Here is a 17,161-nt window from a genome sequence, read left to right on the forward strand (position 1 = left end):
CTGAAGGGAAATTCAGCCAACACAGGCAAAGACTAGCAAGTGCCGAAATCATGTACATTGAAACCTGCAAAACAACCAGACAGCACTGAAACCAGCAGCCATCTGTAGAGTAATGCAGCAGTCATCTGCATAGTAATGAGCGATCCCAGGGCACAGTGGCAACAGTTAAGGTGAATAAAGCCAAGCCAGACTCTTCGGCGCCAGCAGGAGCCAAGCCAAAGGAAGGCCAACGGACATTTAGGGACCGCCCAACGATCAGGGAACAACTCCAGTATTGGAGAAATCGATCCAAGTGATCAGAATGCAGTCCAATCACTTGGAACCAGGTGCGGGGTCCGACCCAAAGGGCGGGAAACCCCTGGGGACTATAAAGTTAGGCCCCCAAGTTCAAATCGTCCTTCTTTGGCAGGGTCACTCAGCAACTTGAATCAACCCGTGAGAGTGACTTGTCCAAGCTGTCGCATCAACCAAGTAAGTCTCCAGTCAACGCTCGCTACGAGATAGGCGCTCCTAGCTACAAGTCCATACCAGCTTTTGAATCCCGCAGACTCAGGACCTGAACAAAAGGCTATTTGTTCCCCTGACCTGGTGGGCCAGTCCAAAGCTAAGTATAGGCCTTTTAGTGATAGAGAATAGTCTAGAAAGTAGAGTTTATGTATGAGTAGTGATTTACTGTGTATAATAAATGTGTTTTGATTTGAATCTTACTAATTGGTGTGTTGCGTTATTGATCATTACTTGAACTTGAACCTTGTGGCGGTATCATAAAGATACCTGGCGACTCTAGAGCAAAGGTTAAACAAACAGAGCAAATTACGAATTAAGAGCCAACCAAAAGTTAGCACCATATTACTGGCGCCATCCTGACGGGACCCGATCTAGAAGTGGCTTAACCACTCCGGGAGAACCGAAAATTTGAATTAGAAATCCAATTGGGAACAGAAAAACCACAAGTGTTCAAGCAGTTCTGATCAATCCTCATAATTCGGAAGTGTGTTAATGCATGCATAACTAACAGGGCTATAAGGTAAACTGATAGATTTTTGTTGCGAAAAAACTATCGGGAGTTTGTATTCCGGAAAATGATCGTTTATGGCAATGTAATAATTTGTAACTTTTCCCTCTTTTAACAGTCTTACATTTTCCATGACTGGATCTTGAGTCAATTCCTCGTTCCAGTAACTTTAAGTTAGATACAGAAGACGGCCCGGATTGGGAAGAATTAAATGAGACCGCGCATAGATATGTTCAGGGAACATGTGCGCAAGGAAAGCCCCAGAAGAGAAAGGCGCCCCAACCCCCCACAGAGCAGATAGTTCAGGCACCAATGAATCCAGTAACCACCCACCGCACAGTCACATCGGAAGGAGACACGGAATTCCTGTACACGACCCCCTTAACCGTGACCCAATTACAGGACGCGTGCGAGAAAATCACACCGTTCCTCCCTACCTCAGACCCCCACCACTTCTTTTCCAGAGTAAAGCAGCAGGCGACCATGTACGGCCTGGACGAGCGTGAGCACATGAAGCTCACAGTTTTGAGCTTAGACCCTTCGGTCGTAGCAGCCCTTCCCGACCCACAGAATGTAGGAGGAGGCACCCTTGCAGAAATGCACGCAGCGATCCTAGACGCGATCAGCTACAACAGAGGTGACCCCGTAGAAGGCCTGAATAAATGCAGGCAGAAAAAGACGGAACACCCCACAGCGTTTGCTGGACGCCTGTGGATCCATTTCACAGCAGTTTTTGGAAATTTAGAACGCGCCCATTTGTCCCAAGAAGGTATGGCCAAATGGACCCGCACCCTTATCTCCCATGCCACAGAGGCAGGACAAAAAGCCTGTACGAATTATGACCCCTCAGAGGAAGCCCACAATGAGAAATGGGTTTTTAAAAGATTGTCCCGCGCCTGGGAGCAGTCTGTACAAAACAAACCCGCAGTTAGGAAACTCGAGGAACAGCAGGCAGAAGCAGACATCCAAGCGGTGAAAACGCACCAGAACCCCGCATGGGTGAACGAAGGCAGGAACAGCCCCCCACAAAAGCCACAGGAGTATTACAACTGTGCACAGTTAGGACACTTTGCACGAGAATGCAATGCCCCACGAAAGCCACAGAGGGCCCAGCAGGCAGGCACTCTGAATAAGAATAGGACAGAGCCCATACATAGTGTGAGCACCCGTTCAGACCAGACGGACCTGAACGGAACGGACTGACGGTGTTCGTGCTCCCCCAGTTGGGTCTGCAACACCCTTTGGGATAGGACCGGCCGACCAGTAGTTGCAGCAAAGATACGGGACAGCCCATCAAATTTCTCTGGGACACAGGAGGGTCCCGCACCACAATTAATTCCTCCACCATATTCCAGAGAGACAGGTGGCCCACTACAGCCACCATCGCCCTCAGCAGCTTTACAGGCCACTCACAACAGGGACACATCACCGCCTTTGTACCCATTCAAATCGGCAACATCACCACCAAGCACCCCATAGTCTTAGTCGACCTGCCCCACACAGCAGAACACATTTTGGGAATCGATTTTATGAATTCCCACAACCTGTCCTTTGATCCAGTCAACAAATGTGTCTGGAAAATGGCAAAATCCGCAAGAGCCCCCGCAATGCTCACAATAGGCGAATACGCCAACAAGATTAGCGCAGTTGGCGAATTTTGGTTTGACCCAACCACGATTAGCACAGACAAGCAGGTTAGGGCAGTTCTGCAGAAGCACGGGACAGCATTCGCGACCCACAAACACGACTGTGGCCGGATGACTGGTTCCGTTCAAATCACAGGACCTGACCCTAGACCCCAAATGCAATACAAATTTCCCCAAGAGGCAGAGGGAGAAATCGCAAAAGTTATCGACAGCTTATTAGAGCAGGGCGTACTCAGATCAGTAGCCTCCACTAATAATGCTCCGATTTGGCCAGTGAGAAAGCCCGATGGATCATGGCGACTGACCATCGATTACCGGGAACTCAACAAAGTCACCCCCGCAGCAGCCCCCACGGTAGCCACAAGTCCCGAGACGATGCTCAAACAGGGACTCAACTCACAATACTTTACGGTTTTGGACATCAGTAATGGATTCTGGTCCATTCCATTGGCAAAAGCGTGCCATTACAAATTTGCCTTCACCTTTAAAAATCAGCAGTACACGTGGACATGCCTTCCACAAGGATTCCACAACTCCTCCTCCATTTTCCACCGACAGCTGGCAAATGGATAATCAAATTTTTCTCGCCCCGAATGTCTGGTCCAGTATGTGGACGACCGATTACTGCAGACAGACACCAAGGAAGAGCACATCGAGCTTCTGTCCGAGCTCCTGGAACTCCTACAGAAAATTGGTTGTAAAGTAAACCCAAAAAAGGCCCGGATTTTGGAAAACAAGGTGATATACTTGGGTACGATTATCACGCACGGTAAACGCGAGATCGAGCACAAAAAAATTGACTCGATTGCCAAATTGCCCCTTCCCCAGAATGTTTCAGCCCTCCGGTCATTTTTAGGACTGGTTGGCTACTGCCGAAACCACATTGACGGTTTCGCCAGCAAGGCAGCACCCCTCTCGGTACTCCTAAAGAAAGGAGCCCCTTGGTAATGGCGTCCGCAGCATACGGATGCTGTGGATGCTTTGAAAAGAGCCCTCATTGCAGCCCCCGCACTACAGGTTCCAGACCCGCTTTCCCCCTACGCTATGGAGATAGCTAGCACCGACCGCACCCTTTCGGCCGTGCTCCTCCAGGAACGGCACGAACAGTTAAGACCCGTGGCTTATGCCTCCAGACTTTTAGATCCTGTGGAGCAGGGATTTTCAGCCTGTGAAAGGCACCTGCTCGCAGTTTTCTGGGCAGTTCAGTATTTCTCCTACATAACTGGACTAAACCCCATCACAATCCTCACAGAACACACCCCCACCCAACTTTTACTGGACGGACGATTTAAGGACGGTACAGTCAGACAAATTAGAGCAGCAAGATGGACCCTTCTTTTGCAGGGACGGGACATCACTGTTAAAAGGACCAAGACCCACACTTTCCTAGCCGATAACCTTCAGTACCCAGGCACCACCCATGAATGTGAAATCATCTCACCGCACCACAACACAGGCCCCTTTATTGCGAAAACACCCCCCAGAAAGAAAGGTAGTTCACCCCAGAGCCCCCAGCACACAAACACTTGCAAACCTTTAAGAATATATGTGGATGGTTCTTCCACTATATTAGAAGGGAACCGCATTACAGGATGCGGCATATATGTCAAGGACGCGCAGGGACGCGCCCTAGAAGAAATCTCACTAAAACTACCAGGACACTTAGGCGCACAGGCGGCAGAACTAGCAGCCGTTGCGTACATTGTGGATCACCCAGATTCCTTCCCCAGCCCAGCAGACATATACTCGGACAGCCTCTATGTCTGCAACAGCCTTTCGGAATTCCTATCCCTGTGGAAAGCAAGAGGATTTGTTTCCGCAGATGGAAAACCTCTCCCTTCAGCCCCATTGCTCCGCCACATTTTAGAAAAGGCACAGAACAGGACATTCAGAATCGTTAAAGTTCAAAGTCACCACCGTTCCTCCCCCCCCCCCCCCCCCTTGAAATGTAAAAGCCGACGAACTGGCCAAAGCAGGTTCCAGGCATGGATATTTTTGGACACCCCCCGAGAGCGCACCAGTGAATGCACTTCAGGTCTCGCAGACTAATATCGAGGATTTAGCGCAGGCCCAGAAGCAGGATAGCAATCTCAGGGAGATTTTGAAAGGACAATTTCCAGCACCTTACGTTAGATTTAAAAATGCACTGAGCACACATGACGGAGTGGTGTTAAAAGACACCCTTTATGTGGTTCCTGAACAGGACAGGAATCGACTTATTTGTTTGTTCCATGACAGTCATGGGCATCAGGGAATTGATCCAACAACAGCCCACCTCAGGCAGCTCTGTTGGTGGCCAGGCTTCAAAGAAGACGTAACACATTACGTGGGGAATTGCCTTATCTGTGCCCAGAACAATCCGGACAGGTATGCAAAGAAAGCTCAACTTAGCCACACCCGTCCCGTTAACGGCCCCTGGACTAACCTCCAGATCGATTTTATAGGACCATTGCCCCCTTGCAGGAATGGTTACAAGTACGTATTAGTCGTCATAGACACTTTTACGAAATGGGTAGAGGCATTCCCATCCAGAACGAACACGGCAAAGACCACAGCCAAGATCTTAACCCACCACATCTTTACGAGATGGGGACTCCCCCGCAGCATTGAATCTGACCAAGGTTCCCATTTTACGGGACATGTCATGAAGAACGTCCTCACAATATTTGGCATTACCCAAAAATTCCACATCGCATACCACCCCCAGTCAAGTGGTATCGTGGAGCGCATGAATCGGACCCTAAAATCAACACTCCGAAAAACGGTCCAACAGAACAACACCATTTGGGATTCAGTCCTCCCTTTTGCGCTGATGTTTTTGAGAAATACTATCTCAACTTCCACAGGTTACACCCCACACACTCTCATGACCAAACGCCCCATGAAAGGCACAGAATTTTTATTAGGATTGGACTTGACCAGCCCCGAAGTGACGGCCCTCACACACGAGAACGCAGTAAAACAACTAGTTGAGAATGTAAAAACGGCTCAGCTAACAGCCGCAGTAAGATTAGGCACACTGAAGAAACAGAGCAAGGCCTGTTTCGACCAGACAGTGCATGCGACGGAGTTTGAGGTAGGACAGCAGGTCATGCTCTCCATCTATAACCCCAGCACATTCCTGTCACCTAAATATTCGGGTCCGTACTCCATTGCGGACAAAGTAAGCCCCTCCGTCTATAAGATTAAGTACCCCAACGGAAAGACTGCGTGGTTCTATATTAACCAGCTTAAGACATATGGCCCACAGTCCAACCACGCACACCATGTCATGCTCGACGCAGTAGACCACACCCCGCCCACAGCCAACGTATCCCTACCCTCCCCCAACACACCCACCACATCCATGGACTCGCCCTCGTCTCCATCCCCAACCTCTAGTCTCCGCCCCGGAATGCCCACAGACAGCAGCAGCGACAGCGACTGTGACTCAGACAATAGCCGCAGCACGCCTCCTTACTATCCCCAGGCAATAGGACCCACACCCAGTGAATCTGACCACGATTCGAGTGATCCCTTCCTCATCACTTTCCTCAACAAACCCCACCAAACACCACCGCCCTACGATGACGATTCCGTCCCCACAGAACTAGACACCACCTTTTGGCACCGCGACAACTCATACAGGCTCGTCCGGAACGATGAGATGGACCCCAAATCGCACCATGCAGCCCTATCAGCCCTTATACATTCGAGAGTATGGCATCTGGGAGAAGATGACGACTTTGAGTCTGATTCCCAAAGCGAGAACACCTTTGTGACCCAGTTCGCAACCGATAACTGAGGTGTCCAGATGATGTTTTAAAAAGGAACCGCTTGGGAGAAACGGTGTCCTTTCTGATGGAACCTGCAGCATGTTGTTTAATGTTGTTTGTTACTGTTAGTTAATGTTGTTTGTAAGATCGGAATTTTGTTTTTCCACGGCCCCACACTATATTTTTTTCGGCCGAAACTTATGAGAACTTGCCGGCACGCTCATCGGCAGAAGCCGCTGAGAGCTTGCCAGACCCCCGTTCGTAACTGCCCTTCTGGTTCGAAGGTAGAACCAATACGGCAACCCCCCACGATGACTACATTTCTTGCCCGTTCTTGTCGGTTGCTCAGGCAGTGGAGAAACGGCATTTGTCTCCGCCCTGCCAGAGGACCCTCCCCCCTCTGGTCAGCTACGCTCGGGTAGAGCACACACGGCATTGGTTGCCATCCTACCCGGGGATTCCATCCAAATCGTACCCGTCGCGGCCCATACGCACCTCATTTCGGCACTCTTGGTTCCAAAAGTTTTATTTTGTTTCCGGGCAACCCTTAGGGTGCCATTCCTATGCTATTTACATCCTCAAACATTTGGATGGTAAATCGCACAGCCTGCGAGACGGCTCGCACTGTTTCAGTATTTTTAAGTGTGTCTTGTCCTGAATATTCGGGGTTTTTTTAAATGAGGGAGTCACACATGGTGACAAATTGTAAAGGGAGAATTGGCACTGAAGGACAGACATACTAACGCACAAGATATTAACCAAGATAGTAACAGAAACTATGCTTGATCCCACAGAACTCCAGAAGCTCCAGGAAAAGAGACAAAACGGAAAGGAAGAGAAAGAAGACAACAATGAAGACGGCATACCTGTTTTTTGTCATAATGTGTACCCGGTTGCGCGCGAACGCGAACCCCCTGACCCCAACCGCCCCAGCCGTCAATGATTCACTTCTTCACAGCACACAGAACCTCGAGATAGTCTCCGATACACCATCATGGTGTGATAAGCTCATAACGTGGTACTCCCTTTCCTAAGTAGTCGAATCCCTATTAGTGTTGGTGATACTCTGCAGCATCGTGCAGACTATCCGCATGAGGAAATGGAGAAGGAGAGTCTACCGCTCTCGCACCCCGGTATACAGAATAAGATGCCCTATGTTCAGTTATCCCCAGGACCCCGAACCCCTCGATCTATAATATAGGACATTCGTTTGCATTCTTTTGTAAATAAAGAAATGGAAACATTGTACACCCCTGTGCTTGACTGCCAAGCCAGGAAAAATGTAAATGCTGTTTTTATTTTGTATTGTTTCAGAAGTTAATATGACTGAATGTTTCATGAGTGTAGTTTATTGAGGACAGTTAGAGGTACCGTTTTTTTTATTTTGTAATGCATGTCCCTGTTTTGACATAAAGCCACTTAGAAATTGTTAGTTAAAATTTTTCTTGCATAGTTATGGTCAGTGTAGAGGCCATAGAAGAGTGCACGCCGGGTCAGGTAATGAAGACAACGCAGTTATGTGATCCTTCATGCTTCGCATTACGGATCACAAGGAAGGAGTGTAGCCACCTGGGTTGGCCACTTCACGACTTAAAATGGAGAACAGCAAAGGTTGAAGGGAAATTCAGCCAACACAGGCAAAGACTAACAAGTGCAGAAATCATGTACATTGAAACCTGCAAAACAACCAGACAGCACTGAAACCAGCAGTCATCTGCATAGTAATGAGCGATTCCCAGGCACAATGGCAACAGTTAAGGTGAATAAAGCCAAGCCAGACTCCTCGGTGCCAGCAGGAGCCAAGCCAAAGGAAGGCCAACGGACATTTAGGGACCGCCCAACGATCAGGGAACAACTCCAGTATTGGAGAAATCGATCCAAGTGATCATAATGCAGTCCAATCACTTGGAACCAGGTGCGGGGTCCGACCCGAAGGGCGGGAAACCCCTGGGGACTATAAAGTTAAGCCCCCAAGTTCAAATCGTCCTTCTTTGGCAGGGTCACTCAGCAACTTGAATCAACCCGTGAGAGTGACCTGTCCAAGCTGCCGCCTCAACCAAGTAAGTCTCAAGTCAACGCTCGCTACGAGATAGGTGCTCCTAGCTACCAGTCCATACCAGCTTTTGAATCCCACAGACTCAGGACCTGAATGAAAAGCTATTTGTTCCCCTTATCTGGTGGGCCAGTCCAAAGATAAGTATAGGCCTTTTAGTGATAGAGAATAGTCTAGAAAGTAGAGTTTATGCATGAGTAGTGATTTACTGTGTATAATAAATGTGTTTTGGTTTGAATCTGACTAATTGGTGTGTTGGGTTATTGATCATTACTTGAACTTGAACCTCGTGGCGGTATCATAAAGATACCTGGCGAGAGACTTCTGGTTGCAGCTTTGCGGAGCTAAGTCGCACATTCGGCGGCTCCCGCAAGAACGGACTTTTGGGCTCTTTTCAGGGCCCTCAACAGCACTTTTTCGACGTTTCCCGTTGTGGGAAGGAGTCTACAATAGCTCCCCGTCAGTATATGGCTTCAACTAGGAGCGGGGCGACAAAAAAGGTGGTGGTGGACCCGAAGAAGGTGCGAGGGAAGAAGGACAAAATGGCGGCGGGCGGAAACCAGGCAGCATGGATGCAGTGGGCGGAAGAGCAGCAGGAGGGTATCCAGCGCTGCTTCAGAGAGATTAAAATGGACCTGCTAGAGTTGCTGCTGCTATGGTCAAGGAGGAGCTGGAGCGAGTGGGGGGGGGAGTCGAGACAGGGGTATGCCGCTGTGGGGAACGGGCCGGGTGTGGGGTGCGGGCGCGTGGCTGGCTGAGGAGAGGTCATGGCTAGTCAGCGGGGGAGGGGGGCGGGTAGCCCCCTGATCCGGCTGATAACCTGGAATGTAAGGGGACTGAATGGGCCGGTTAAGCGGGCCCGCGTGTTCGCGCACCTGAAGGGGCTCAAGGCGGATGTGGTTATGCTTCAGGAGACACACCTGAAGGTGGCAGACCAGGTAAGATTGAGGAAAGGGTGGGTAGGTCAGGTGTTTCACTCGGGGCTGGATGCCAAAAATCGAGGGGTGGCGGTCTTGGTGGGAAAGAAGGTGCCGTTTGAGGCGTTGAGCATTGTGGCAGATAATGGCTGTAGGTACATAATGGTAAGTGGTAAGTTGCAGGGAGAGAGGGTGGTACTGGTCAATGTGTATGCCCCGAACTGGGATGATGCGGGTTTTATGCGGCGTATGTTGGGTCGGATCCCAGACTTGGCAGTGGGGGGCCTGATAATGGGGGGAGACTTTAACACGGTGCTGGATCCGGCACTGGATCGCTCCAGGTCTAGGACGGGTAGGAAGCGGCGGCGGCTAGAGTGCGGAGGGGATTTATGGACCAAATGGGAGGGGTGGACCCTTGGAGATTTGCAAGGCCGGGGACTCGGGAATTTTCATTCTTCTCACATGTCCATAAGGCTTATTCCCGAATTGACTTTTTCATCTTGAGTAGGGCGCTGATAGCGAGAGTAGAGGATACCGAGTATTCGGCAATAGCCATTTCAGACCACGCCCCACATTGGGTGGTCTTGGAGATGGGGGAGGAGAGGGACTAGCGCCCGCTGTGGCACTTGGAGGTGGGGCTGTTGGCAGACGAGGAGGTGAGCGAGCGGGTCCGAGGAAGTATAGTGAGGTACTTGGAGACCAACGACAACGGGGAGGTCCGAGTGGGGATGGTATGGGAGGCACTGAAGGCGGTGGTGAGGGGAGAGCTGATCTCCATTAGGGCCCACAAGGAGCGGTGGGAGCGGAGGGAGAGGGAGAGGCTTGTGGTGGAGATGGTGAGGGTAGACAGGAGGTATGCGGAGGAGCCCGAGGAAGGATTGTTGAGGAAGAGGCGTAGCCTCCAGATCGAATTCGACCTGGTGACCACCAGGAAGGCGGAGGTGCAGGGGAGGAAGGTCCAGGGGGCGATCTACGAGTATGGGGCAAAGGCAAGCCGGATGCTGGCGCATCAGCTTCGGAAGCGGGACGCAGCTAGGGAGATCGGGGGAGTTAAGGACAGGGGAGGGAGTGTGGTGCGGAGTGGAGTTGGCATCAATGGGGTCTTCAGGGACTTTTATGAGGAATTGTACCGATCCGAGCCCCCACGGGAGGAGGGAGGGATGGGCCACTTCCTAGACCAATTGAGGTTTCCAAAGGTGGAAGAGGGACTGGTGGCGGGATTGGGGGCCCCGATTGGGCTGGAGGAACTGATCAAAGGGATAGGAAGCATGCATGCGGGGAAGGCACCAGGGCCGGACGGTTTCCCGGTTGAATTTTATAAAAAATATATGGACCTGTTGGGCCCGCTGTTAGTTAGGACCTTCAATGAGGCAAGGGAGGGGAGGGTTTTTCCCCCGACGATGTCCCGGGCACTGATCTCCTTGATCCTGAAGCGGGACAAGGATCCCCTGCAGTGTGGGTCTTACAGACCGATCTCCTTGCTAAATGTAGATGCCAAGGTGCTGGCGAAGGTCTTAGCCACGAGGATTGAGGATTGTGTGCCGCAGATCATCCATGAAGACCAGACGGAGTTTGTGAAGGGGAGGCAGTTGAACGCGAATGTGCGGAGGCTTTTGAACGTTATCATGATGCCGGCAACGGAGGGGGAGGCGGAGATAGTGGTGGCGATGGACGCTGAGAAAGCCTTCGATAGGGTAGAGTGGGGGTACCTGTGGGAGGTGCTGAAGAGGTTCGGGTTTGGGGAGGGGTTTGTCAGGTGGGTTAGGCTGCTGTATGAGGTCCCGATGGCGAGTGTGGCCACAAACAGGAGGAGGTCTGAGTACTTTCGGTTGCACCAAGGGACGAGACAGGGGTGTCCCTTGTCCCCCCTGCTCTTCGCACTGGCGATTGAAGCCCTGGCTATGGCACTGAGGGAGTCAAGGAACTGGAGCGGGTTGGTGCGTGGTGGGGAGGAGCATAGGGTGTCACTTTATGCAGACGACCTGCTGGTGGGAGGAATGCCGGAGGTAATGAGGATTCTTAGGGAATTCGGGGACTTTTCGGGGTACAAGCTCAATATGGGGAAGAGCGAGCTGTTCGTAGTTCATCCAGGAGACCAGGAGAGGGGGATTGGCGAGCTCCCACTAAAAAAGGCGGAGAGGAGCTTCAGGTATTTGGGAGTCCAGGTGGCCAGGAGCTGGGGGGCCCTACATAGGCTTAATTTTACAAGGCTGGTGGGACAAATGGAGGAGGAGTTCAAGAGGTGGGACGCGTTGCCACTGTCTTTGGCGGGTAGGGTGCAGTCAATCAAAATGAGGGTGCTCCCAAGGTTTTTGTTCCTGTTCCAGTGCCTCCCCGTGTTTATCCCAAAGGCTTTTTTCAGGCGGGTTAACAGGAGTATAATGGGGTTTGTGTGGGCGCGAGGGACTCCGAGGGTGAGGAGGGTGTTCCTGGAGCGGAGTAGAGATAGGGGGGGACTGGCGCTGGACAACCTCTGTGGGTACTACTGGGCCGCCAATGCAACGATGGTGCGCAAGTGGGTGATGGAAGGGGAGGGGGCTGCATGGAAGAGGCTGGAGACGGCGTCTTGTGTGGGGAAGAGTCTGGGGGCGCTGGCAATGGCGCCGCTGCTGCTCCCTCCAAGGAGGTATACCACGAGCCCGGTGGTAGTGGCTGCCCTCAAAATTTGGGGGCAGTGGAGGCGGCACAGGGGGGAAGTGGGGTTCTCGGCGGGGACCCCATTACGGGGGAATCACCGGTTCGCCCCGGGAAGAACAGGTGGAGGGTTTGCGGGGTGGCACAGGGCAGGGATACGAAAGTTGGGGGACCTGTTTGTGGACGGGAAGTTCTCGAGCCTGGGTGAGCTGGAGGAGAAGTACGGGCTCCCCCCCGGGGAACACCTTCAGGTACTTACAGGTAAGGGCGTTTGCCAGGCGGCAGGTGGTGGAATTCCCGCGGCTATGGCCACACACAGTACAGGACAGGGTGCTCTCGGGGGGCGGGGGGGGGGGGGGGAAGAGAGTGGGGAAGATCTTGGTAAAAGGTAAGTGGGAGGAGGAGTTGGGAGAGGAAATTGAGGAAGGGACGTGGGCAGATGCCCTGGGGAGGGTGAACTCTTCCTCATCATGCGCGAGGCTCAGCCTCATACAGTTTAAGGTGCTGCACAGGGCACACATGACCGGGACAAGGATGAGCCGGTTCTTTGGGGGTGAGGACAGGTGTGTTAGGTGCTCAGGGATCCCAGCAAATCACACCCATATGTTCTGGGCAAGCCCAGCGCTGGAGGAATTTTGGAAGGGCATAGCGAGGACGGTGTCGAGGGTGGTAGGATCCAGGGTCAAACCGGGCTGGGGCTCGCAATATTTGGGGTGGCAGAGGAGCCGGGAGTGCAGGAGGCGAAAGAAGCCGGTATTCTGGCCTTTGCGTCCCTGGTAGCCCGGCAAAGGATTCTTCTTCAGTGGAAGGATGCGAGGCCCCCAAGCGTGGAATCCTGGATCAACGATATGGCGGGGTTTATTAAGTTGGAGAGGGTGAAATTCGCCTTGAGAGGTTCGGTACAAGGGTTCTTTAGGCGGTGGCAACCGTTCTTAGACTTCCTGGCAGAGCGGTAGACATTGGTCAATGGCAGCAGCAACTCGGGGGGTCACTTTATTTTTTTTTGTTTTTGTTATGTACACTGGAGGGTCTGAGGGGGTGTATATATTTGTTGTCTTAAGTCGGGGTATTAATGTTAATTTATTATTTATTTACGGGGGGGGGAAGGGAGGTATGGAGGGTTGTTTTTCTGGACTGTGTTTTGTACTTAACCCTGTTGGGTTTCTTTTTCATTTTGTTATTGACATTTTATGAAAACCTTTAATAAAAGTTATTTTTTTAAAAAAAGATACCTGGCGACTCTAGAGCAGTGGTTAAACAAACAGAGCAAATTACGAATTAAGAGCCAACCAAAAGTTAGCAACACCAGGAAGGATTTAAAGTCAATTAATGCTAATGAAGTATTGCACTCTACTGCCAGATAAATGAATCAGATACCAACATTCTTATTCAAAAATTGCAACAAAACATAACAAACTTGACCAATAGGTATGTTGGACAAGAGAAGACCCATTTCATTATTCCTCCTAGACTTAGACAAAAGGGTGAACTAAGCACCACTTTATTGTCAAAAGATGGATCATCCCCTTTACCCCAATGGGCAACTAAGGATGGGCAATAGATGCAGCCTTGCCAACATCATTCAGATCCTAAGTAAATACAGAAATTTGACTATTTTGATGCTGATCACATAAAACCATAAACCCACGTAAACATATAGGAGGTTAAAATAATTTTAAACATTAATGGATAAAAGATGAATCAGAACATTTTAAAATGAATGTGAATCACAGGTAAGGTTACATAAATGGCTGCTGGAGTTGAACACTCTCACAAGCTGTCAGGAAATATAAACAGGTTTGTTCAAAGAGGGGCGTACGGTGGTGCAGTGGTTAGCACTGCTGCCTCATGGCGCTGAGGTCCCAAGTTCGATCCCGGCCACGGATCACTGTCAGTGTGGAGTTTGCACATTCTCCCCGTGTTTGCGTGGGTCTCACCCCCACAACCCAAAAGAAGTGCAGGCTAGGTCGATTGAACACACTAAATTGCCCCTTAATTGGAAAAATAATAATCGGGTACTCTAAATTTTAAAAAAAAGGTTTGTTCAAAGAACAGAGTTAAAAGAAAGTGACGCAAAAATGTATTGCAGGGGGGAAGCAATTATTACATAAGCTATCGGAGTAACTCCACAGTCTCACTGCCAGAATGCGGGGGTGATCTACCAAACATTGGGTATCGTTCACTTTCCCGTTTATTTCTCAAAATTTTTATTGATCATAACAGGGCAGCATGGTATCACAGTGGGTAGCACTGTTGCTTCACAGGGTGTGATTCCCGGCTTGGGTCATTGTCTGTGCGGAGTCTGCATGTCCTCCCCGTGTCTGCGTGGGTTTCCTCCGGGTGCTCCGGTTTCCTCCCACAAATCCCGAAAGACATGCGGTTAGGTGAATTGGACATTCTGAATTCTCCCTCTGTGTACCCTAACAGGCGCCAAAGTGTGGCGACTATAGGATTTTCACAATAACTTCATTGCAGTGTTAATGTAGCCTACTTGTGACGATAAAAGATTATTATTAACAGACTGATGTTCACTTTGATTAATTAAGATAATGCCCATGAACTACGTGGCATCCTGCCTTATTGGCAGAGAGTGCAGCAGAGGGGAAAGTTATCTCTCAAAGCCAGGGTCAAGGCTTGATTGCATCGCCATGTTAGGCCACCAACCCCATTCATTCCCTCCCAAGGTAAGAGCAAAAACCTACCAAAAACTCCGTGGTTTCCAGTGGCGTCATTCTGATTAGAGAAGGTAATTGATCACCACTGGGGCGAAGTAGGTTAATACGGTTACATTTTCAAGGCTTTAAGAATATGCCTATTTCGGACTTTGCTGAAGTCTGCACTGAGGTCCTAAAGAGGGTGAAGTCCCAGAAATGCCCATTGAAATTATCCATAATACCATCTTGACACGCTGCCAGTGCCTGGGATTTAGGGCATTGGCTGGAATACAGATTGAATTCCTATTGGTTGCAGCATTTGCCCTTAAAGCGACAGTGATTTCATTGGTCCTAAAGGGCTTTGGAACTTTGTGAAGACGTGATGATGAAAGCGTTCGCATGCCAATAGACATGTATGTTTTTCCAATGCTTCCTCTATTGTTCTGATCCATTCTAAATACTCTTCTTTGGTGAAATCTGACAGAGCGAACACTCACACCTTGGAATAAATCAACATTTTAACCCTTTTTTGTTCTCGTACAATAAACTGTTCAAACTCACCTAAAACCTCACTGTAATACGAATCCCATTCACGCCACAACCAGTTGCTCATCAGGTCGTACATGATCGAGTACTGGATGTTTTGAACTCTCTGAGCAAATGTCATTCTATCAGAAAGTTCTGACATGGAAACAGGTACATAGGAAGGGGGAGCTGGCAGTTGTCCACAGAGCCGCTCCAATGCAGATCCGAAGGAGAATCTCAGAGTGAAAATAAAGGGAATTCCCAGCTTTGTAGCCAGAAGCTCACCACAAGGTTGTACAGGATCGGACAGAAGAACTGTAAACTTCGATTCTTCCAGTTTTTCCAGCAGTTTGTGGTTCGTCAATATTCCATCACAGATCTGTCTGTGCAGTTTTGTTCCTGTTGTCATGATGGCGCTGAATTTTTTGTATCTATCCCAGTAGGATAAATTACGTTCCTCATAAATCCAGAAGTGCAGAATGTCAGTCATAAAATCTTTGTATGTGTCCCTGGTAAACGGTACTTCAAATACTTCAAATGTGATGGCTGAGGGTTCAGAATAGTTTACGTAGAGTGCAGCAGTATGTACAGCCACAGTAACATTATGGCCCCTCTCGAACAGCTCCTCAATGATATGTTTCATATTAATCCAGTGACTGCCTTCTGCCGGCCAGATCAGCACATTGTCACTGGACACGCTCTGGAGAAAGAGGAACGCCGTAAACACGACCCTGAGCTGCATATTGTCCATGCAAAATGGTGCAGAGCTGGAAACCAAAACCCACAGCTCAAATCACAAACTTTATACTCACACCACTGCTCCTATCCATACGAGTCAGAACAAATAAAATCAGTCCGCCAAGAGGACATCGAGCCTTTGTGGATTAAAGTTCAGCTCCGCGTGATAAAGTAACAGCAAATTCGAAATCCCGGGCTGGATTCAGAAATGATGTGATTGAATCCAAGTTTTATTATTCACCACTTGACATTAAGTTAAATCTACAACATTAAAACCCTGTTGTCTGGTGTGAATTTGAACACTGTGGAAAGAACTGATGCTTGGGAATACACAAAGAAAGAAAGCTGTGCGGGCGCATGGGGGGGTAGGGGTGGAGGGGAGCCTGAAAGAGGGAGGTCTGAAAAGTGGGGTTGACCTTAAAGGGGGGGGGGGTCCGTCAATGACCCCATACCCCCATAAGGTACGCTCACTTCAGAGGGAGAGGGATGATGCCTCGATGCGAGGTTCAATGGGGATGGTGGGTTTTGTGAGGGCCACGAAGAATCCAACACGAGTTTTAAGGATACAAAGTAATAACATTTATTTACAATAACATATATATAATAGCAGCAGCAGCAACGTCCCTTGCTGCACACTCCTTCCTGCTGGTTCCAAACTGGCCAGCTTTATTTATACTTGGAGTTTACAAATGGTTTCTCCGCCCATCTCATTGGGGAAGCTCATACTCCCACAGGATTGTGGGATTGTCATTAGTCCCCAGCCAATGGTAAGCAGGCAGGTTATAACATCCCTCCCCACCAAAGTCCAAGGAATCCACCGAAAACCCTGGCGAAGGAGGTCGTCGGACTCATTTTGCCGCAGGCCGGACACCATTTGCACGCGGCGCTGGATCAGGCGGCGTGTAACGAGACGGAGACAGGCGCTTCCGTGATGAACGGCGTAACGGTTGTACATCCACGGCCCCTGGACCCGAGGATTCCCCCTCTGATGCATCCTGTGTCTCCATCTCGGAGTCAGAGTCCGCTGCCTCCGTCATGTCAGCGTCTCTACCTCCATTCGGTTCTGTAGCGACCTGCGCAGGCTTTGAGTGAGGAACCAGTGGAAGATTGTGAGGACTACCTTCCCTTGTCTCTGGTCTCTGCGGCTGTAGAAATGACCTCCGGGGGCGGGGAATCTTTGGAGGGGATAGTCTTCTGGACCGAACGTGGTCTACATGTTTGCGC

General features: G+C 50.1%; 1 protein-coding gene across 8 annotated transcripts in view; it reads right to left on the reverse strand.

Annotated features, from left to right (window-relative positions):
- The window catches only part of ugt2a5 (UDP glucuronosyltransferase 2 family, polypeptide A5), a 118,227-nt gene that overhangs the window by 55,452 nt on the left and 45,614 nt on the right, over nt 1–17,161 (reverse strand). The window contains exon 2 of one of the 8 annotated variants that reach the window (XM_072517089.1): nt 15,236–15,862. The exons of the other annotated variants lie outside the window; for them this stretch is intronic. Within the exon in view, the coding sequence (XP_072373190.1) occupies nt 15,236–15,862 (627 nt within the window). The remainder of the gene's footprint in view (nt 1–15,235; nt 15,863–17,161) is intronic. 8 annotated transcript variants of the gene reach the window in all.

The sequence above is a fragment of the Scyliorhinus torazame genome, chromosome 9 (genome assembly GCF_047496885.1).
Source record: "Scyliorhinus torazame isolate Kashiwa2021f chromosome 9, sScyTor2.1, whole genome shotgun sequence".
Taxonomy (NCBI): Eukaryota; Metazoa; Chordata; class Chondrichthyes; order Carcharhiniformes; family Scyliorhinidae; genus Scyliorhinus; species Scyliorhinus torazame.